Raw genomic sequence first — 22459 nt, forward strand, 5'->3', positions numbered from 1 at the left:
TGCAGTGTTAGTCCCTGCATTTCGGTGACTGTATTATCACAGTCCTGCCATTACCCTCACTGACACAAACAGCAAAATATCTCCCATGGCCTCATGATTAAGGTATTTAAAAAAAAACTTCTTGTTATGAAAACTTTATAACTTAAAAATAGCAAAATTGGTATAATTAACTCACTGTAACCATCTGGGTTTTTTTTTTTGTTGTTGTTCTTTTAATCCTCACCTGAAGACATGCTTATTGATTTGAGAGAGAGAGGGGAAGGGAGGAAGAAAGAGAGAGAAACATCGACCAGCCTCTTGTATGCACTTTGAGAACGGACCAAACCCACAACCAAGCATGTGCCCAGACCGAGAATTGAACTATCAACCTTTCAGTTTGCAGGATGTAGCCCAACCACCTGAGTCACACCAGTCAGGGTGTTGACATCCCTGGTTTCCACGGTCCCCCTTCCACCCCCACCGCTTGCTGCTGCCTGAGAGATAACAGGGTTCTTCAAACTGAAAATAAACTAAACCGTATTCTGCTTTGATCAGCCCATTGCATCCGCAGCTGCCAGAAGGCCAGACCACTAACAAAGCTCACAAAAACACCCCCCTCTCTGCTCTCCCCCTATAAAAGAAACCCTTCTCCCCTAGAAAGGCTGAGTCCTGACCACCCATGGCAGGGCTCCCTCCCCGCTTGCTTATTCTCCCAATAAACTTCTCTTTTCCTGTTCACTGCGTCTTATGGCCTTTTGAGCAACGCTGTTCTTACAGGCATAACCATCGAGTTAGACTTTACTAACTTTTCACCACATTTACTTTATCTGTTTTGTTTTTTTAAAGAATCTTTAAGAAGAGGCATATTTTATTTTAAATTATCTGCTAAATTGCTCTCACTGTAAAACTACTGATTGTTTCAAACTTCAGTAGATGTCTGCTACATGTGAACTTCTTGCATTGATGGGAAAAAATCAGAGAAATATGTGCTATTTTCCCTTTGTAAGGTGTCAGTGCATGAAGAGAAGAGAAGAGAAGAGAAGAGAAGAGAAGAGAAGAGAAGAGAAGAGAAGAGAAGAGAAGAGAAGACAGGAATCATAGGAAAGGAACGTGAGGTGGATTGAGAGTTTAGTGGGACCAGGAAATCTGAGCAAAGAGTGAGCACAGCAATAGAAGCAGCTTGGGTTTGCAAAAGTTTTGGGAAAGGCACTGAATATTCTTCATAGAATGTAGAAAAGGGACTCAATCATTTTTATTTAAACATTAAATATATAAACAACTACATAAACTAGAGGACTTAGGGACATCAAGATGACAGCCAACATGTGTTTCTTATGTACATGCACGAAGAGATAGATGAAAGAATGAACCTGGTACTACACTACTGAGTAAAATGCCAACTGTGGCATTTAAAGCCCAGGGGCCATCCTGGACCAGGAGGAAAGCAAACAAACGGGACACACCTGGATGGCTCCTCTCAGCTTCTGACACTAAGCCATAATTTAACTGTACTGACCCTTCATTTGGCTTTGCCTTTGCGATTACTGACCTCAATTTGGCTCCATCTCTCTCACAACTGTGAAGGGGGATACTATTAAAGAGGCTGGGTTTCCATCTGCAGTGAGGTGTTTAACTTGCTTTATTTGGCCTTTTTTTTTTCTCCCAGTAAAGAGTACATAAATCCACTGTCAGCTCCGAGGAGCAATCCCGCCAGACAATGAGTATTTTTATTTCTTGATCCTTTTCCAGACCAAAAGTGTGCTTCGTGTTTCCTGATACAAAAGTCAGGATGGAATATCCAAATGTAAGGACCATGTGTTTAAGAGGCAGATAGGGGCCAGATAAGAGGGGTACTGGCTTTTCAGTATTTTCTTCATGATTTTCAGTCTTTCTTAATTGGAGTATAAGTCCATATTTAGATAATCTGTTTTGTCTGATTTTGAAATATTAAACCTATTTCCTATTCCTATAGAAACCCTAGTTTCTGAGATAGCACTCCATCTGCACATGCATCTCAAGGGGGGCGCCAAGGCTTGCGATAGTTTCCCAATGGGCTTGGATAAATTACTCTAGTTAAAATCAGTGGAGAAGCCCTGGCCAGGTTGCTCAGTTGGTTGGAGTGTACTCCTGTACACCAAAAGATTGTGGGCTAGATACCTGGTCAGGGCACATACTTAGGTTGTGCATTCAATACCCAGTTGAGGCACATATAGGAGGCAACCAATCTCTCTCTCTCTCTCCCTCTTTCTTTAAAATCAATAAACATATCCTTTTGTGAAGAGTTAAAAAAACAATAATTAACTTAAATTAATAAGGAAAACCAGAAATTTAGATGGTTATTGTGTTGTCATGATGCCCATAAATTGGATTGAGAGACGGTATGAAAATAGACGAATGATTTTAGTTTGGCAGCAATTTATAGTGTCATATGTGGCAGGAAAATTTTTCAGATTTAGTTATTCAAATCTCATTTCTATTTTAGCCAGTCTGTAGATCCTGTGTAGAGGATCACATTGTACAGATAAAATTCTTGGCAGAATCTCTGGAGGAAGAACCCTTCCAAGATCATTTGATTCTACAGAGGTCTATGTGTTTCATTGTTCTTGACTATTTTGCAGGTAGGTAGAAATTGAAGTTAACTTGTTGAAGGCTGATAGTGAGGCAACTAATTCCCACTCTTAGAAATACAAATAAGTGTTGTCTGATGAAGGTGCATCAGTTTCCTGTCTATGTAAGAGGCCAGTTTTGCGTCAGTCAGCAAATTCAATTCAGAACTCCTGATTGCCTAGATATGTACTTTTCCTTTGGAGTCTTCTTTGAATCAGTTTTTACTTCTTACTTGTTTTCTCAATGAATAGTGAGTGAAACAAACAAACAAAAAATCTTTGACACATTATTTTATATTTGTATGGGAGTCACCATTTTTAAAAATCACATTTTAGCATCCTGATTCTCTAGCCACTTAGTCCATCACCAAAAGTAGCAAGATGTTGGCAAGAGGCAAGGAGAGAACCTGGAGTTTCTGACTCAGTATTTACCCAGAACAGACTAGTTGAATGAGCTACTTATGAGGGCAAGATAATGTTTACCCTCACTCCTGGACATAGACGCTCTGGATTTGGGTTTATTTCAGTAGTGAGTTATAGAACACATCATAAGTTTATGCTGGTGAGTTTGAGGACTGCTGTCATTCTCTAATTTAATCACACATTTTAATAGTTCACTTACATAACAACAACAAAAAAATGGTAATAACAGATGTTGTGATGGCCTTAGAGAAACAGGATAGAAAAACAAATACTATGGGATACCTCTCCCCTCCACCCTCAGCACTTATCTCTTTACCTGCTTCCACGTTAATTTTATTCTCCCAGGCTGTCTTCCCTACATGTTTTGACATACCAGCTGCTAGCATCTCCGTATCTCTTACTCATATCCTTTGTGGAAAAAAACAAAGGCACCATTAGCTTAAGTCTTTTTTTCAAAACTGTCGACATGAGGAGTATTCTAACTTGGGAAGGAGGGTGGAAATTTTTATAGGGCTTCAGCAGGCAGGGTCAGCTGAAGTTCAGCCAGTTTCAAGTATATTTGTTCAAAGATGGTTCTCGGGAAAGGAAGGAATTATTCTAACTAATTAGCAGCCGTTGTTTGGACAATTTGGATTTTCCAAGAGGAGTGGGAGGAATCATGAGGGGCTGAGGTCATGTGCAGGTGAGGATGCAAAGCTACAGTGGACATGGAGGGCCATGGCAGAAACTTTTCAGTCTTTGAACTGTGGAGACCCTCTCCCGATCTGAGTTGGTACATGTGCCTATCCCTGAACCACTCATGGTTCATCTGAGTATTGGCTGTGCTCTGTGCCTCTTCATTCTTTTCTCTATCTGATTTTTGGCAGCAAAAGCCCTTTCAGGTATCCAGTGCCCATTACCCCTCTCTCTTATAAAAATAAGACAGGTCTGCCCAGTGAAAAAATTAAGTTCCTGGTGAGAACATTAAGATTGAGAGGAAGGAAATATCTGTCCTTATTATTTATATTTTGCTAGAAGAACAAGTTGGTTACGTAGTATGGACTTTAAAGTCAAAATCTCCAGAATTTGAATCCCAACTTCCCACTTACTTGCTCCATGACCTTGGACAAATACTCAACCTTAATAAGTCCCAGTTTTCTTACTTAGAAAATGAAAAATAACAGCTACCTAAAAATGTATAAGGACTATGTGTAAATAACACACTATTGTATCTGAAGTATACTAAAATTCAATAATTATCAGTTTTTCATGATGATAAAGATGGTGATAATTATGAAGGTACCAAAACATACTCATCTATATGTTTTCACCCCCCCATTACTATTTTTGAAATAGAATTTCAGGATTAGAAGAGAATTGACAGATGACATCAGCCAGTGGTCAAACCTCTAAAGATACGTCAGTTGTTTCAGGGCCAGGAAGGAGGAGAGCAAGGTCAGGATTGATGGGTGGAGCAGAGTAAGTCTTTGCCCTGAAGAAGGGGGTAAGTAATCTGGGAAGCCAGGGACAAAGGAATTCTCTTTTTAGAGAGTTGGGTCCAGGTTTTGTCTTTTAGTGTGTGTGTGTGTGCATCCACATGTATGTGGATCTGTGTATGTTCATGACATGTGATGATTAAACAGTATGTGACATCAAGAAATTATCAACATTGACAGTGATTTCAGATGCTGGTGAATTAGCAAAGTATAAAAGGGAAATGAAATGTGGCTTAGCTGTGAAAAGGTGACACAGATTATAGTCATTTACATGAGCCACTTACCATTTATGCTTAATTACCATGCAGAACAATTACAATCACATGTATCATTAAATATGTGCACAGTTAACTTTCATGTAAGTTGTCTTGATTGAGTCATCATATCTGCTCCACTTAGACACCTGCTCACAGACACATTGCTTAAAGTCTCTGCAACTTCAGGAACTATCAAGAGGGACTGGATTCCCTGGAGTTCCAGACAGACTACCAGGTTGTATTAACAGTTACTCTAATTTGAGGAGACGGTCCTCTCAATCATATCCTAGAGTAGGGGAAGGATCCACACAAAGGATGTGAGGTCTTTCTGCTTTTTAATTTCTAAAAGATCCTCAGAGAGTCCAGAGAGCTCACCTCTCAGAGATGAGGGATCGCACAGCTGCTTTTTCATTTCTAATAGAAGGTCCTCAGAGAGTCCAGAGAGCTCATCTCCCAGAGCTGAGGGATCACACAGCTAAGGGTACACACACACACACACACACACACACACACACACACACACACACACAGAGCAAGGGACAGTGATCAGGAGCTACAAAAAGAAATAGAGAAAGACATGCAGACCAAGAGGCAAGGAGAGAGTCAGAAAAAGACAGATTCAGGGAGGCAGACAGAGGCAGGTACTCAGAGAGACAGCATAAAAACTGGGGCAGAGACAAAGACAGAGAGTCTGTTTAGTGAGGAGAGGACATTCTGAGACCTTCACCACAACAGGCTGACTGTTTTTCTCTGATACTTCATGAGACAAAAATATTTCCCACAAACAGATCCAGCCAATTGTATGGTCCCTCATTGCCTTGGATGAAGAGAAAACAGGAAGAGGAGGATAAAAAGAAAGGGGGAGGTAGGGAGGAGAGATGGAGATAGAACAACAGAAAGAGACAAGGAAAGACAGATGGACAGAGGAATCAGGGAAAGAGAAGCGGGACGTGAGGGGGTTAGTGAGTCTGCTGGACTCACCGACTGAGTAGTCGGTCTCCATTCAGTTAAAGGCAATGGTGACAGAGAAACATGGGGGACACACTCATGTTTTCTTTTGGTTGTTAAGTTCCAAGTCCTTAATGTTATTGACTGGCACCTACCATGTACCTTGAACCAGGCTAAGTGCTTTTACCTCTCTTGATTCACTTAGTCCTCAAAATGATACTATCTGGCAGATACCATCATGATGCCCATATTATGGAAAAGAAACACAATTTGACCAAAGTCATTTGGCTAGTGAGATTCAAATCCTGCTATTTGGCTCCAGGACCTGTGTTCTCAATCATAACATATCACCAACAAAGCCAGGAATGTAATAAATAATAGTTAAAGGGGAGACTTCCAGTCAAGATGGCTACATAGATAAACATGACTCCCTCCTCACACAACCACATAAAAATTACAACTAATTTATGGAACAACTATCACCCACAACCACCAGAATTGAGTTAAATGGAAGTCTGGCAACTATGGAATTAAAGAAACCACATCCATCCACACTGGTAGGAGAGGCAGAGACAAGGAGGAACTGGTCCCACATCCACATGTGGTGGATAAAAATTTAGGAGGGATATCTTGGTAGTGCAGTCCCACCCTACACCAGCCCCCCCCACCCCCCCAGCCCAGGGTTCCAGTGCCAGGAAGGTAAGTCTCCATAATTTCTGGCTGTAAAAACCAGTGGGGATTGAGTCAGTGGGAGAAACTTCTGGAGTCCCAAGCAGTTCCTCTTGAAGAACCCACACATAGAGTCCCCTACTCAGAACCACTCTCTCTGAGCTCCAGAACTGGGGTAGCACCTTGAAAGGCACCAGTGGCATGCTGGGAAGAACTGAAGTGTCTGGCATCAAGGCAAGAGCTAGGGGACAGCTTTTTCCCAGAGAGAAAGGCAGAGAGAAGCCACTGTCCCTTTTCTGAACCCTTCCCCTACAGAGCCACAGAGCTGGCAGGTGGAGATCCTCTCCCTGGGGATCCCCTGAGACTCTGTCCCACTCTACTTATGTGTACATTCAAGTTGTTAACAGTGGCTTTTCCATATGAATGACTGGTTGTGGCTCATGCTCCACAACTTCCTAAACACTTTCAAACAAGCAACAGCTGGCCTCAGTGAGCCCTTAGCACCTGTACCTCTTCCTAATTGACCCAGGCCTGGCAGTGGCATCAGTCAGCCTAGGTTCACAGCTGGGCTTCACCTGGGACTCTCCAAGCTCAGCACAAGTAGCAGCCATTTCAGATTGCTTTATAGCTCAGGCAGAGTGGGCCTGGGAAAAACCACCTGGGAAACCCCAGAGCCTGTGCACCCAATAGACAGTTACGGACTACGTCAGAGCACCACCACCCTGCCCCTGCACAGCTGATACTCCACAGAGGGCAGAGGCTGGTGGTCAGTAGTGACAGCCACAGCCAGTCCTTGCATGTCAACAGAACTCAACACTCAACTACAAGAGGAGGGTATACTCAACCCCCATGAAGAGCACACCTCCAGTCCTCAGTTTGGGTGATAGGGGAGGCTATGCCATCAGATCCTATAGGACACGTAGTACATTAGGCCATGCTACTAAGACAGGGACTCATAGCAGCTCTACTTAATACATAGGAACAAACACAAGGAGGCTGCCAAAGTGAGGAGACAAAGAAGCAAGGCCCAAATGAAAGAAAGGTCAAAACTCTAGAAAAAGATCTAAACAAAATGCAGATAAGCTGTATCAGATGCAGGTTCAAAACGCTGGTTATAAGGATGCTCAAGGAACTTAGTGAGGACCTCAACAGCATAAAACAGCTTGAGTCAGAAATGAAGGATACACTAACTGAAATAAAGAACAATTGACAGGGAAACAACAGTAGAGTGGATGAGCTGAGAATCAAATAAATGGTTTGGAATATAAGGAAGCAAAAAATAATGCATCAGAACAACAAGAAGAAAAAAGAATCCAAAAACTATGAGGACAGTGTAAGCAGCCTCTGGGACAACTTCAGGCATTCCTACATTCGCAGCATAGGGGTGTCAGAAGGAGAAGAGAAAGAGCAAGAAATTTGAACTGTATTTGAAAAAATAATGAAAGAAAACTTCCCTAATTTGGTGAAGGAGATAGACATGCAAGTCCAGGAAGCACAGAGAGTCCTAAACAAGATGAATGCAAAAAGGCCCACTCCAAGACACATCATAATTAAAATGCCAAAGTTTAAAGAAAAGAATCTTAAAAGCAGCAAGAGAAAAGCAGTTAGTACCTACAGGGGAGTTCCCATAAAACTGTCACTTGATTTTTCAAGAGAAAGTCTGCAGGCTAGAAGGGAGGGGCAAGAAATATTCAAAGTCATGTAAAGCAGGGAACCCTGGCTGGTTTGGCTCAGTGGATTGAGCGTCGGCCTGCGAGCTAAGTGTCGCTGGTTCGATCTTCCAGTCAGGGCACATCAGAGAAGGAAAACTCTGACTCCAAAAAACCTCCGCTGCCTTGCGGCATACCTCTTCAGGGGAAAGGCTAAGGGAGTAAACCCCGACAGAAAATCCGGAGCCAGAGTCCCTAAGGCGGTTTGACGTTGTAGTCAACACCGGCAACTCCTGCGGCGCACCTGAAGCCAAGCTGTATTGACTCTGTCTTTCCCTTGGACCCTTCAGCTACGAAGAGAGGGGGGGTCTGCTGCATGGGCAACAGCAGACCCTCCATATCACCCTGCCCAGGCTCTGTAGCTTCAGCTTCACTGGAGAGGACACTCCAGCGACATCGCAAGATGTCGATTCAACACGGGAGGAGACAGATACCGTGTCACTCCCGGGTCGGACTGCACAGCCATTCTCCGCGGTGCAGATAGACTCTTAAGAAGCTACACCATCGTCTCTCAAGATGGACGGCTGCCGACGATGTAAAGCAGGGACCTACAGCCAAGATTGCTCTACCCAGCAAAACTATTATGTAGAATTGAAGGGTAGATAAAGAGGTCCCTACCCAAGAAAAAAAAAAACTAAAGGAGTTCATCAGCACCAAACCATTATTATATGAAATGGTGAAGGTGTTACAGAAACAGGGGTGTTCCAAAAAACCCCAGAGTTTGCGGCTGGGGGATGGGGAATGGGGAAAAGGAAGCAGCTTTTAGAATGCCTCCACATGCCTGAGGCTGGTGGCTAGTGTCTTTTTTTATGCAAAATGGCTTTAATGCATCCAAAGCCTCAGGTAGATGGGAGGGGACTTGGACCAGGGGATGGTATGGAGAAAGCACAGAGAGCCTGCGTGAGGTTCTGTGAATGGTCAGAACTGGTTACCGCACCCACTGCATCAGAGGACGTAGTCAGGAATTTAAAAATAATTGGCAGACATTTTAGGCAGGCTGACTGTGCGGATTTAACTAAGGCTGAGGCTACGTGCATTTGACTGAGGCTGAGGCTGACTGTGCGGATTACAAAAGGACTAACTATACAGTTTACAAGGAGGGTGAGAATCCACGAGGTTCTGGATTAAAAGCTGGTGGGCCCGATAACACAGACGAGGTCTCCCCAATCAGAACTGAATGATTGGCAGCTACTGGTAAAACTGAACTGTGTTTGGAAAGTAGGGAAAGGGTTTCTCTAACTTTTCTAAAGCTAGCCTGGTTTGGTAGGGGGGAGGCAAGAATATGTGTTTATGGGTGTTTTAAAGAATATAAGACTTAACAACAGAAATCCACAAATAACTAAATCTATATAACTAATAAATAAACAATTCTTTTTCTTTTCACTAAACTCTGGTATTGAGAGTTATAATTTTGGTGGTGGGCAATCGGGCCCCTAACTAACGAGCCTGTGGCTTTGTTTTCAATTGGAGCAGCCTAGGGGTTCTGTAACAAAGGGACTTATTTAAGAAAAAGAAGATAAAAACTATGAATGAAAAATGGCAATAAATACATATCTATCTACAATTGAATCTAAAAAATTGACTAAGAAAACAAGAACAGAGACAGAATCATGGATAAGAGAGTGTTTTGATGGTTGTCAGATGGGAGGAGGGTATGGAGAATGGATGAAGAGGTGAGAGGATTAAGAAGCACAGATAGGTAGTTACAGAATAGCCATGGGGATATAAAGTCAGTCGGCAGCCGTCCGTCTCGAGAGACGATGGTGTAGCTTCTTAAGAGTCTATCTGCACCGCCGAGAATGGCTGTGCAGTCCGACTAGGGAGTGACACAGTATCTGTCTCCTCCCGTGTTGAATCGACATCTTGTGATGACGCTGGAGTGTCCTCTCCAGTGAAGCTGAAGCTACAGAGCCTGGGCAGGGTGATATGGAGGGTCTGCTGTTGCCCATGCAGCAGACCCCCCCTCTCTTCGCAGCTGAAGGGTCCAAGGGAAAGACGGAGTCAATACAGCTTGGCTTCAGGTGCGCCGCAGGGGATATAAAGTACAGCATAGGAAATGCAGTAGCCAAAGAACTTTCACACATGACCCATGGACATGAACAATGGTGTGGGGATTGCCTGAGGGAGTGGGAGGTGCTGGGTGAAGGGGGGCAAAGGAGGAAAAATTGGGACAACTGTAATAGCATAATCAATACAGTATAATTAAAAAATAATAGTTACAGGATCCATGATATAAAAGCATCCTTGCTTAACTACAATTTATTTCAAGTTACCTTAATATGCAAGTTCATCAACATTCCTAGGATACATTTGCATTTCCATGAAGACTTTAACACCTAGTCAGCTTAGCAAGAGCAGGGGCAGAATTGCAGTGCTATGGTTGACACAGGAATAGAAGGGGGGTGGGGTAGTTACTTCATGACTGCCACACAGTGAGAAGGGCAGGTTCCAGTGGTCCTCCTCTGTAGGTCCCACTTGCCGCAGTGAGTTTGGGTTCTGTTGCTTTTCTGTTGAGAGACTTTAAAGGGACTGGAATTTGGTTCCTCAGTGACTCCAATTTCCGCTGTTACTAAAGAATGATAATTTAAAAAATAAATCATTTGGCTATCATCCTTGGAGATTAATTAGGTAATTAATTCTAGCTAAGTGTTTCTGAAATATGAAGTGCGTGGTACGTCTTAAGGATTGATGGCCCCGTGTCCGCGTTAGGCCTGCAGGACGGAGATCTGATTAGAATGTCCGGTCAGGGCTGGCTGTCACTAGCTGCACCAGCCCCCGCGGAGAACTCCCTGGGAGGGCAGACGATAGGCAGGTCATTTTTACTCCCCAGATGAAACTCGGAGCACTGAACTGCAAACCTAAAGGAAACTACAAGAAAGAATTCAGCTTCCTGGTGGCTCTGCCGCAGGATATCCATGCACTATATTTATTTTTCTGGGTGGGGAATTGTTTCTGGGGTGGTGGTGATGCAAAGGGCTTCTTATATCCACGGAACCCTCTGCCAACTCAAGAACCTCAGGGTGATGGGGCCACTGAGGCCCGTGCTTCCATTCTGTCGCCTGTTACTATAAATAAAAGTTTTATTGGAGCACAGCCACTTCCACCATTTGCATTTTCTCTGTGGCTGCTTTTGTGCTGCAGCAGGAGGGGAGTAGTTGTGGCATTGACTATCTGGCCCATAAAAGTCTAAAATATTTACTATCTGGCCCTTTACAGAAGAAGATTTCCAACTCCTGGTCTAGTTACAGCTGCAATATGGGAGATATGGAGCTCAAGGAATTAGAAAAGGATATTTTAAGAAGTGATGCCAAGGATCGCCAGTTGGATGGATCCCTGCAGACAGGGTTTGAAAGGTTTCAGTAAAGATGTGAATTGCTGTTAATGCTGGCAAGCGTGACTGTGGTCTCAGAGATGGAGCCACAAGACCATCCCAATGAAGTCCCCTTTGTGTTTTAATCCCTTAGCACCTTTGTTTACACCATTACTCTCCCTTCTGAAATTTCTCCTCACATTTTCACGTCTCCTTTATTCCTTTAAGTTCCTTCCCTCAAATTCCAGTTCAGGTTCTGTCCTTTTGCTTCCCCTGTCCTTTACTGGACATAGTAAATTTACCTTGCATGCCAATAGCTGCATTTAATCAGAGTTCCCTCATTCAGACCTTAGATATGCTGTGTGTCTTTGGTTAACCTATTCGTGGTGTGGAGCCATCTCCCTATAGATCACAGGACTGTGTCTTCCATATCCTTTCATCGCCTCCGCAGCTTCTGGCACAGGGATTTGAGTAAAATTGTTTTATAAATTTGCTTATAAATAGTGAAATCATTAGAAATACTAGAAAACAGATTTTCTAACTGCCAAGCCCTACAGAAATGCTATGCCCAACCTTTTCACGAAGTCGGGTCAGTTTTTAAACAACTGGATTACTGTGTAAAATTCCAAACCTTATAATGAGAAAGTGAGTGTGATTGGGCTATCACCTGCATCACCTTGTTGATTGCCAGGCTTGATTTGGTGCCCTTAACTCCTTAACCCTCCCTGAGTGCTGCTTCCGAATGCCCCTGCTCAGAAGGCTGTCTTCTCACGCAGGGGGCAGTTCAGTGGTCGTGTGCGCAGCAGCCTTCTATTAGAGTGATCTGTGATCATGGTGAAAGTGTGGAGTAATGTCCTAATTTTCTATTTTAGGAAACATGTCTCCAGTAGTGGTTGCACAGATTTTTTACTTTTTAAATAATACTTAAAAAAAAGATTTTACTTATTTTTAGAGAGAGAGGAAGGGAGGGAGGGAGAGAGAGGGAGAAAAACATTGATGCGAGAGAGAAACATCAATCAGTTGCCTCTCATGCCTGCCCTGACTGGTCAGGGGGCCAAACCCATAACCTGGGCATGTGCCCTGACCTGGAATTGAACCAATGACCTTTTGTTCTGCAGTACGACACTCAACCGAGCCACACTGATCAGGGCTAAAAGCACTTTTTATTTGAAGTATAACATATGTATATAAAAGTACACATATCATAAATGTACAGCACAGCGAATATTACAAACTGAACACAACTGTGTGACCAGTTCTCAGATACCAAGGAATCCATGTCATGCTTTCTTTCAGTCACTGGCGTCCCCAGCCCCTCTGCAAGGGGACTGATTTGCTGACGTGTAACAGCATTGACTAGTTTTGCCAGGTGTTCTACTTATATAAATGGAATCATACGATATGTACATTTGCACCTGGCTTCCTTTGTTTGTAAGATTCATTCCCAGTGTTGAGTGCAATTGTAGGCTGCTTGCTCTTTCCCACTGCTTTGTAGTGCATAAATAAATAAAATGTGACATATTTATGCAATGGAATACTACCGATTTTGTTTTCATTAACAACATTTTATATTGGAAATCTCAAGAGCTCAGCTGTTGAAAGTGAAGTTTAATTCTGCAATAAACACAGGGTTATTCTCAAATCTTTAATTTCACAGAGGCTTAATGGCATCAGTGTCTTGCTAAGGATAACGTTACAGACATTATTCTATCAGCTTCTGAGCCAGGAAAACCTATTTTGCTTCATGTCTGTTATTGTTTTTGTAACAAATAATACTCTCTTAAATTCCATTGTTAAGCATCATTGTTGATTTTGGAACTGAATTCATACAGCAATATCTTTTCAGAATAGAAATAGAGCAACCGAAAAAGTCATCATATACATTAAAGTAATTTGATCTATTATCTCTGAAGATTTCCCTCCCTTCATGCTTTCCATAGTTGTAAAAACATCTTACTTTTAATGACAAAGACTGTAGCATATCTAGTTTACTCTGATGTGTTTATTCCTCCCACCAAAACACACACACACAGCTCACTCACTGACCGCAGGATTTTAGCTACAGCCCCGCCAGAGAGGTTAAACTTCATTGTGACAGTCTTCTGTTGATCCTGCAGGCATTAATACTGTTTGGAAAAAACCCAAAACCCCTATTATAGGAAAATTCACAACGTTATGGTACCTCTCCATAAAAGTGCCAGCATAAAATTATATTTTTTAAAGTTCAGGTTTATTAAGGTATTTTTTATGTAAAGTTTTATGAGTTCCAACAAACATACACTTGTAACCACTACCACAATCAAGATACGGAACACCTGTCATCTCTAAGTTTCTCATGCCCCTTTGTAGTTACCTCCCACCCCCAGCTCTGCTCTCTGGCAACCACCTATCTCATAACTGTGTATAAAATAATGTTTCCTTCCTTCCTTTGTCTGATACAGAAAAGCAGAGCAGAGGCTAGCTCCTTGCTGCCTCCCCAACCTTGGCCCGCAGCGCTTCCCCTGCCCCAGCCGAGCCTGTCCTGTGCTTTGTCCTCTCCCCACTTCCACCCACAAGTCTGACCCGTTATCCCTTTTACCTAGAACCTCTTCCCTTCTTTCTCCTCCTAATCAATTCTCACTTGTCTTTGAGATCTCAGTTTAACATCATTTCCTCAGAGAAAGCTTTCCTAATTCCAATCCTTCTATGTCACACGGTGCACACAGGAAGCAGCAATTTGACATTGGTTTAGTATTATTTGATTAGTGTCTATCTTCACATTAAACTGTGAGCTTCAGGAGGGCAGGGACTTTGCTGGGCTTTCTCATGATTGTACACAGCTCAGTAGTAGGTATTCAATGAAGACTAAGTAGATGAATATATATTTTGAAGCCAGCACTGTTCTCAATGTTTACCTTTGATTCTTTCAAGGGTGCAATAAAATAAATATTTCCATTTTACAATTGTAATGGTCTTAAACTGTAATTTTTTTATTTGCTACTCCTTCCAATGGGTGGAGCCTAATTCCCCTCCCATTGAATGTAAGCTGACTCAGTGACTCACTTAATGCATAGAATACAGCACAAGTGACAGGATCAGAAAAGACATTGTGCCTTCTCCTTGCTCTCTCTGGAGCTGCTCGCTGTGGGGGAAGCCAGCTGCCATGTGGAGCAGACACCTCAGCAGCGCTATGGAGAGGCCCATGTAGTAAGGAGCTGAGGCTTCCCATCAACAGCCATGAGATTGAATCAAGTGGATCATTTCACCTCAGTCAAGTTGTAACCCAAAGCAGGTCTGGCTGCCTGCTGCTAGGAGAGCCAATACTGAAGGGGCAGGAGGTGATGTAAAGGAAAGTGGTTAATTTGCAGATGCTGGCCATCTAGAAGCTGGGGGACCTATGTCTCAAAGCCCATTTCCACCTCTCAGTGGAGGCAGAGGTTTTTTGAAGAAGGGAGAGGGGAACAGAACAAAGAGACCAAGGGAGGGGGTTTCAAAGTTCTCTATGTGCAGATGAGCACAGTCCCTTCCAATAAGGCAAGTGACGGTCTGGTGTGCGTCATCCTGGCTCCATGAATGAAGGTCAGCAAATCTCTTGGAACTGGAACGCCTGAAGGTCGGGGTCTGTATCTTTTGAAACTAGTTCCTAGAATTCTTATACAAACATGCTGTTCATCTACAAGCCATGTATTAGTCAGCACTTACAGACACAATGTCAAAAGAATGGTAGGGGTGAGTTACAATTTCCCACCTTACAATTAATTTTCCACTGTTAAGAGTCCTCAGATTACTGCTGTCCCTGACCAACATTTTGACTGTAACCTTATGAAAGACCCTAAGTCAGAACCACCCGGCTAAACTACTCCCCGATTCCTGACTCACAGAAACCATGTGAGAGAATAAGTGTTTGCCATTTTGAGCTACTAAATTTGAGGATAATTGTGATGCAACAACAGACAACGAAAATAACTGATGAGGGAAGTAACATAAGCAGGTTTAAGTAAGTTGTTAAAGGTCACACAACTAGTAAATGGTAGATCCAGGATCTAAACACAGATCTATGTGGCTGTAAAGCTCATGTCTCTGTTCAGCACCACGCTGCCCCCTAAATTTGCTCAGTATGGCAAATGCAGGATGATTTGACACTGCGATTACAAAGTCTGCAGATTGGTTCATGTTATGGTTTCAGGTTGCTTTCTGGGTTTCCAAAGAAGCTGCTGATTGGAAGAATTTCTGAAAGAATGATGACTAAAAAGGTCATTCTAATGAAGACGTTGAAGTGTACTGTACTATTTAAAGAATTTCTGTGAAGACATTTTGAAGATGAGACTGAAGCAAGTCTCTTATAAATTAGAAAAGAGAAAATTTGAAAGTAACTTTTTTCCTTAGCTATATTCTGGTGTTCTAAAATAGTTTTCATAGTGAGAATGAATTACACTAGATTGCTTGATTTTTATATGTTTGTTTTTAATACATCTAATATATTTACTTAAATACTTATAGTTAGTATTTATGAAGGAATAACTGAAATTCAGTACTTCCTTGAGATTTCTTAGTTACCATTCCCAAGGCCCAGACCTTGTAGTAGGTAGACTTTAAAGGACACAGAAAGTACCAATCTTAAAATACAACCTTAATTAACACATTGCGTACTGGGGTATTTAAATGCCTTTTAGAAATGGCGAGAATTCTCTCCCCACCCGTACACAATGTGTTAATCATTGTAAGCTAATTATATGCATGCCTAGTGATCTTCCAGTCTGTGTTGATTAGACCTAAATATCTTCATCCCATCATCCTGGAATGACTCATTTCCCTTTCTTTCTCTTGGAATTCCATTTTCCTAACCAAATTAATAAACCATTCCTTTCATCTAACAATTCCACTAATCTTTATTTTCTTTCCTTATTACAGCATTGGCTCCAGTTCCCTTCTCATGCAGGAATACGCTGAGCCACGGCAAGCACTAGAAGCATCTCTGTCTGTGACTCCATCTTTATGTCTTTCAAGTGAGATTCATTGAAGAATCTTCAGTGGCACAGAACACTTTGGTTTTCCCAATAACTGCTTTTTCAGTTTCCACTCACCCTGGAGCTGGAAAAAATTTTATAATGCTGAGAAACAGCACTTGGGTCTCTGGCCAAATTAAGTCCATTCTAGAGATTGCTTTCAATGCTGATTAAAATCTAGTGTCCTGTCCCTTTCACTGTCCTCCGCTCAAGGGCAGCTCAGCTGTGTGATGGGAGGCATTGGTCTCTCTTCTCCCTTCCTTTTCATACGCCTGCTTCTGGGTAGGCAGGGTAGGTGGAGCCTGGGGCAGAGTTCAGCCATGTGAGCATGTGAGGTGAATGCTGGCACACTGGAGGTGACAATGAGGACACTGCCCAGTTTTAATTGGTCCTTGCTGCTACTTTACCTGACACTGGCAGTAAAAAGCTGGCAATGTCTGTAGCAGGGATCGGGTTTTAGGGGACTTTGTGTGTTTGTGTTTGTATTTGCTTTTGCATTAAGATATTCAAGATTCTTCAACCTGCAGTGAATGGTTAATACTTCACCAATTAAAGGGGACATCAAATAATTGGTTCATAAATGTACTTTTGGAATATGCATTAAGATTAAATATGCTGTGGGGACTCATTTCTGTTGTTGCAGCAGGGACTTCCCTATAGTTGGGGCACAGATAATGGAGTTCATCAAATAAGACACCCCCCCCCCCCACCCCCGCAATGAGTAGTTCATGGAGCACACCCAATCAGTAAATAGGTGTGTTTAATCTGGTCCTGAGAATTTTGGTTGCAATGATCGGGGGAGATAAGAATGCCCCTCTTCTACTTGATGCTTAATACACCCCAAGGAGCAGTTGTGAATGACAAGGGACTGCAAGAGTTGGGCATATTTTATCATAATAACTTATTTCCCTTTCTCTCTCTCTGCCTTTCATTTTCCTAACCAAATTAATAAAACATTCCTTTCATCTAATCATTCCACTAATCTTTATTTTCTTTCCTTATTAAAGTATGGGCTCCAATTCCCTTCTCATGTAGGAATATTGCTGAACCACAGCAAGTGCTGGATATTGTGTACCAGCTAATAGACCAGGTGCCACATATACAGGGACTCCTGAACTAGTGATTACTTATAGCTATAAAACACCATTTGCAAGGCACTGAGCATGCCTGGAAAAGTCTTGGAATGCCTTCAATGATGGAGGAGTATTTAAAACAACATATCAAATGACCTGCCAGGCAGTTAAAAAAAATGGAAAAAATTATACAGCAATTTTACTGTTGGTTCACATAGCTATGAATTCAGTATAAGAAACAGAGCTAACTATTCTCTTCATATTCACAGGCATGAAATAATGTTATCATATGGCATAAGCCTTACAAAATAAAATTACATTTAATGTAAAAGACCATGAGATAGTGCATTATAGGTTATATTATTATATATGCTATTAGTCATCACTTTTTCAAGTTTAGTTGCAATTAAATTTTAAAAAATCTATTTCCCTAATGGTTTCATCCCAACCAAAGTAGTGGCACTCCCCGTCCATTAACTTCTGAGGAAAGGTGCTTGAAGGCAGGAATGATACCTATTTGTTTGCCAGGGTATATTCAGCACCAGGCATACTGTAAGCACTTATCAAGAATTTGTTGAATTAGTAAATTGGAAACATGTGCTTAGGAGAGCAGATTAAAGATAACAGTTTTATTCAACAAGCACTTCTAGAGAGGTGGAATAAACACAGCACTGTCTTGGGTGTTACAGAGAACTACTAAAAGTAGAAGGCACTGTCTTATCCATGGGCGGATGCAGTTATCACTTGCATTTATAAACCTTTAAAATAAAATAAAAACATTTAAACTTCACATTAGAAATAATTGTTAAATTACTTGCTACTGTTGAATTCTGGCTGTGCACAAAATACAAGGAAAAAACCCCAGCAAGTACATTAATTATTTTTATAAGCTCTTAGGGGCCAGGAGAAAATTAAAGTATGATTCATATCCTTTCTGGAATTAACTTTTAACTACAGAAATGAAAATAAGTTCACAATGCACAAAGTCATATTTTTGGTAGCATATATTCAATGGTGTATGGATGGCAAAAATCTCTTCAGGTTTTCCACATGAAATGGAAACAAACAAGGGACCATATAAAAGTAAAAAACTAATTTGTTTTTGGGGAAAGGAAATAGAGATTTTGTACTCATTGCTTTAGAAATTATGACTAGGAAAAATAAATTATTTTAAATGAAGCAAATAATATATTTCATATTATAAACAATTAAAACAGGATGGCATTTGAAGACCTCATCCAGATCTGAGATTAAATGATTCTATGAATTAAATACAGAAAGGAGAGGGAGTAGAGATGAAGAGCATGAAAAAAAATAGAAGAGAAAAAAAAGACGCCCTAAAGAGACTCCCTTCCCCAAACACACAGACTAACCCAGGGCTGAAACACGGCCATTAAGGGGGAAGAACACAGTCAGATCTTGGCTTCTCTCATCCAGGAAGCTTTCTCCTCAGAATTGTTCCACACAATCTCATGTGTGTCTGAATGTCTGCTGGCCTCTTAGTGTAGTCCTTCTAAAGATTTTCTAAATTATGCTGTTTTCCTACCTTGACTGAAATGACTTGAGAATCAATGATCATGCCTGCTTTGATTTATGGCCCGAGCTGGACTGTAACTGTTTTATAAAGAACTCCCAATTTCTAGTTCCTCTTCTGAATCTTGATCATAAATTTCCCGAGGCTGTCTCTTAATACTGATTACCAAATCAATGGTTAAAATTTTTGTCAAACACTGAAGAACTGAAGTTAGTAACTGGTATTTACCAGACACTGATTCCAAACCTGTCTGACTGCTTACCATGGGTTGATGGGTTTGCAGTGCGTGGAGAGCTCTTACATATATTTGCGGAAAGCTCTGATTTCCTTTCTTCGACTTATACAGGATTTTGGGAATGCCTAAAAGTGAATTGGCTATTATCACACTAACCATGGTTGCTTCTGACTGCTGGCTCTTTTTGGCATAGTTGAGAAGATAGTAATGTAACAAGATCTCAAAAGTACCTCCCACTGGCAAAACACAACCTGCTGGTATAGATGAGAAACAGTAACTCTGGGAAGTACCCATCTCCAGTGACTTACATCTCACTGGTAACATATTCCCCTTTCCAGCAATTTTTGTGATTGATGAATTTTCATAAGAAATTTCTATTCTAGTATTTTTTATTGTTGAATCAGAATCAGTAGTCGGATCGCTCTCAATAAATGAATCATGGTCATCAGTTATCCTGGTTTTGTTTGCAGATAAGCATCCCTGTGTTTCATCTGTCTGGTATGTATTTGTTGGTGTCAATTCTGGTGTTGAACATGATATATATGTTTCTAATTCTACAGTTGGAGCTACCAAATTTGAATATACTTTTAAATATGTTTGAGTTTTTGCCAGTTCATCTTTGTTTTTTACATCTGTGCCTTGATGTGGCCTTTGTATTGAGCCATTAACAATTTCTGAGAACTGATTACTTTCTCTATTTTTATAAATAAGAGGACTTGATGTATAATTTTTGTCACTGATTTGTGTCATGTAATTTAGATCGAGGTCTTTAAATAACTGTTGAAGCATTTTAAATGCTCCATGTAAAGCATCCTCGTGTTGTTCCACAAGACCCTGCACTGGTCCACAAAGAACTAGACAGTGGGGTATAAAAGAACATGTGCTAATTAAGCCAAGATGAACATACCTTCTGGATCTAAGTATAAGGGGCTTACAAAATTTCACCAAAGCAGTGTTCGACACTTCATGAAGTGAAGAGGCTTGTGGCAGTACAAAGGGAGAAAGACCAGTGATCCCCTGAATAAGGGAAATTTCTTCAGGTGATAAACATTCCACCACTGATATGCCATTCAGTTCTGCATGATAAATAACTAAGTCTGATTGTTTCACACTAGACAGGAGCAATTTTACATTCTGAGTCTGTAAATATTTCATTATTGCTTTTGCTCTTTCCACAATCCAAAAGTGAGATGTCTGAAACTGTGCCTCTGAATTTAGAGTAAATTCTGATCCCGAGGTTGAAAGGAGAGGCTGAACAGTTTCTGTTACGAGCACTATTCTTATGTCCCCATCTGCTGGACAGTACACAGAAAAGTCTCTGTGAAGCACAAGTCCGTCTATGATCCTGGAATCTGAAACTGGAAGGCCAGTGACACCAATGTTCAACTCTACAAAACAGTGATCCACTAACTCGAATACTTCTTCAAACCCACTTTCACAGGCCACACACTTGAAAAAGTAGTCACACATCAGTTGTGAAATAAAGCTATGATTATTTCTTCCCACTCTTCCACAAAAGTATGCTTCTAAGAGCGACTCTAAAGAACTCCTACACAATGTTCTCTCTTTAGTGGATGAAGAAAAGATGGACAAAAAGTGTCTACTTAAGTACTGGTCCATAACATAGTCTAATATTTGTGTCTGAAACATTAGAAGAGCTTGGGAAATATGTTTCCACTGACAACAATTTTTCCAATGCCTTCCATGGGTCTGAATATTTTTGGAAATCAAAGAATCTATTTCTTTATCCGTGACTGCATGAAGTTCTCTGAGCAAATGGCAAAGATAGATGATAAAGGTCTTAGCACCATCTCCTGTTTTCCTTAGATGACTGGAAACACATGCCACCATCACCCTGTACAAAACAGAGATAAAGCAACTCAGATTTTCAGTGGGCTGCCTTCCTACAGCTAGATCAAGTTGAAACCACGTTTTCACAATTTTAAGTATAAAATGAGAACACTGCCCCTTGGATATGCCCTTAGTTTTAGTTTTCTCTTTTCCAATTTAGCATTTTGTTCTAGTCCAAGATTCTAGGGTTGGGTGGAGCAGGGAGAGGAGTGAGAAATGTTCTTAGAAGTGTTCCCTTGGGCAGCGCTCTAACCCTGGGCAGACACTGGTCTCATCCAATGTCAGTGTTTTTCGGGAGCACAGCCTCTGGGGCAAGAAGTTCAGGGAGATGGCCTGGGGTGACAGTCTCAGGTTCGCTCTAATGGGCTGCTGTGCGAAACGCGGGTACCTGGCTATGGGATGTTCTAAGTGGAGCGCCTCCAGGAGGCGACGTCCATCCCGGCTGAGCAGCACCTCGCCGGTGGGCTTCGTACACAGAACTTGCCGACCCTCGGGCCCCACGCAGCAGCTCACGATGGTTTCCAGCACCTCGGCGACCTGCAACGCCGCTTTCACAGACGCAGCAGCCGCCATAGCCCAACAGCTTCGGGCCGAGGTAGCCCGGAGATCACCGGAACCGCAGGGACGCAGCGCTGCACGACCGGAAGCGGAGAAGGCGGGCCAGGAGGCCGGAAACCGGGGCAGCGCAGTTTCTCGGTTGGGCGAGGAGACTGCCCTTCTGTTCACTCATCAGAAAACCACCGCTGTTCTGCGTGTCGGGGCTAGCGGCCCAGTGGACTGGGGAGATAGAAAAGGAGTTGGGGCTCCCGGGAATTGGCCTGGAGCAGAAACCGCTTTCCCTTCCGCAGGTCCCTACATGAATTCATTTCCCTCGAGAGGCTTCAGCTGCCAGCAAACTCCTTATCGTCCCAGGATTGCTTCCGAAGTCGGCACGATAGTGGGGCCTATATAACGAAGTTTGGAAAGGGTGCCGCGGGCCAGTCCTGGCGTGTCCCTGCCCTCGCCAAAAGCTCTTCGTTGTTTCACAGCAAAACCTCTGCCTTGGACTCATACCTATTCTGTCCGCGCTCCGTCAGTTGTTCTCCCATTCACGGGAATGCAGGACAGGGACCGAGGGCCTGCTCAGGGTCGCGAGCTGCAGGCTTTGTGCTTTTCGAAGGGGGATTTGTCACATTTCCTGAGCTCAGATATCCATGAAATCCTGGCCACCACAATTTACTTTAATTTTAGCAGAGGGGACATGTGAAGACGGCCACATTGATGGTCAACAGTATGCTTTAAAAAGTGTATTATTGGACGCACTTAACGGCAGGGAAAAATAAACCCTCCTGTTAGGCAGAAAGAACATACTGTTTTATATATTAAAAAACACTCTCAAGATGAAATGGTCAGGAATATTGGGCTC

At 42.1% G+C, this 22459-nt stretch overlaps 1 protein-coding gene across 1 annotated transcript; it reads right to left on the minus strand.

Annotated features, from left to right (window-relative positions):
- Positions 1–18035: 18035 nt before the first annotated feature.
- On the minus strand, positions 18036–21681 carry BBS10 (Bardet-Biedl syndrome 10). The gene is made up of 2 exons (XM_090275656.1): positions 21443–21681; positions 18036–21058 (listed from the first exon to the last, which is right to left on the minus strand). Exons 1-2 carry the CDS (start codon positions 21625–21627, stop codon positions 19054–19056), a joined length of 2190 nt encoding a protein of 729 aa, XP_090131782.1. The 5' UTR covers positions 21628–21681; the 3' UTR covers positions 18036–19053.
- Positions 21682–22459: the final 778 nt, after the last annotated feature.

This window comes from Furipterus horrens, unplaced genomic scaffold (genome assembly GCF_987537825.1).
Source record: "Furipterus horrens unplaced genomic scaffold, mFurHor1.1.pri manual_scaffold_4, whole genome shotgun sequence".
Taxonomy (NCBI): domain Eukaryota; kingdom Metazoa; phylum Chordata; class Mammalia; order Chiroptera; family Furipteridae; genus Furipterus; species Furipterus horrens.

Bases quoted from the DNA above. Each gene is read 5' to 3' on its own strand.
- BBS10 (XM_090275656.1), bottom strand. From the start codon at position 21,627: ATGGCGGCTGCTGCGTCTGTGAAAGCGGCGTTGCAGGTCGCCGAGGTG. The intron at 21,059-21,442 runs GTACCCGCGTTT...TGTTTTGTACAG, and splicing joins TTAGAACATCCCATAGCCAG to GGTGATGGTGGCATGTGTTT.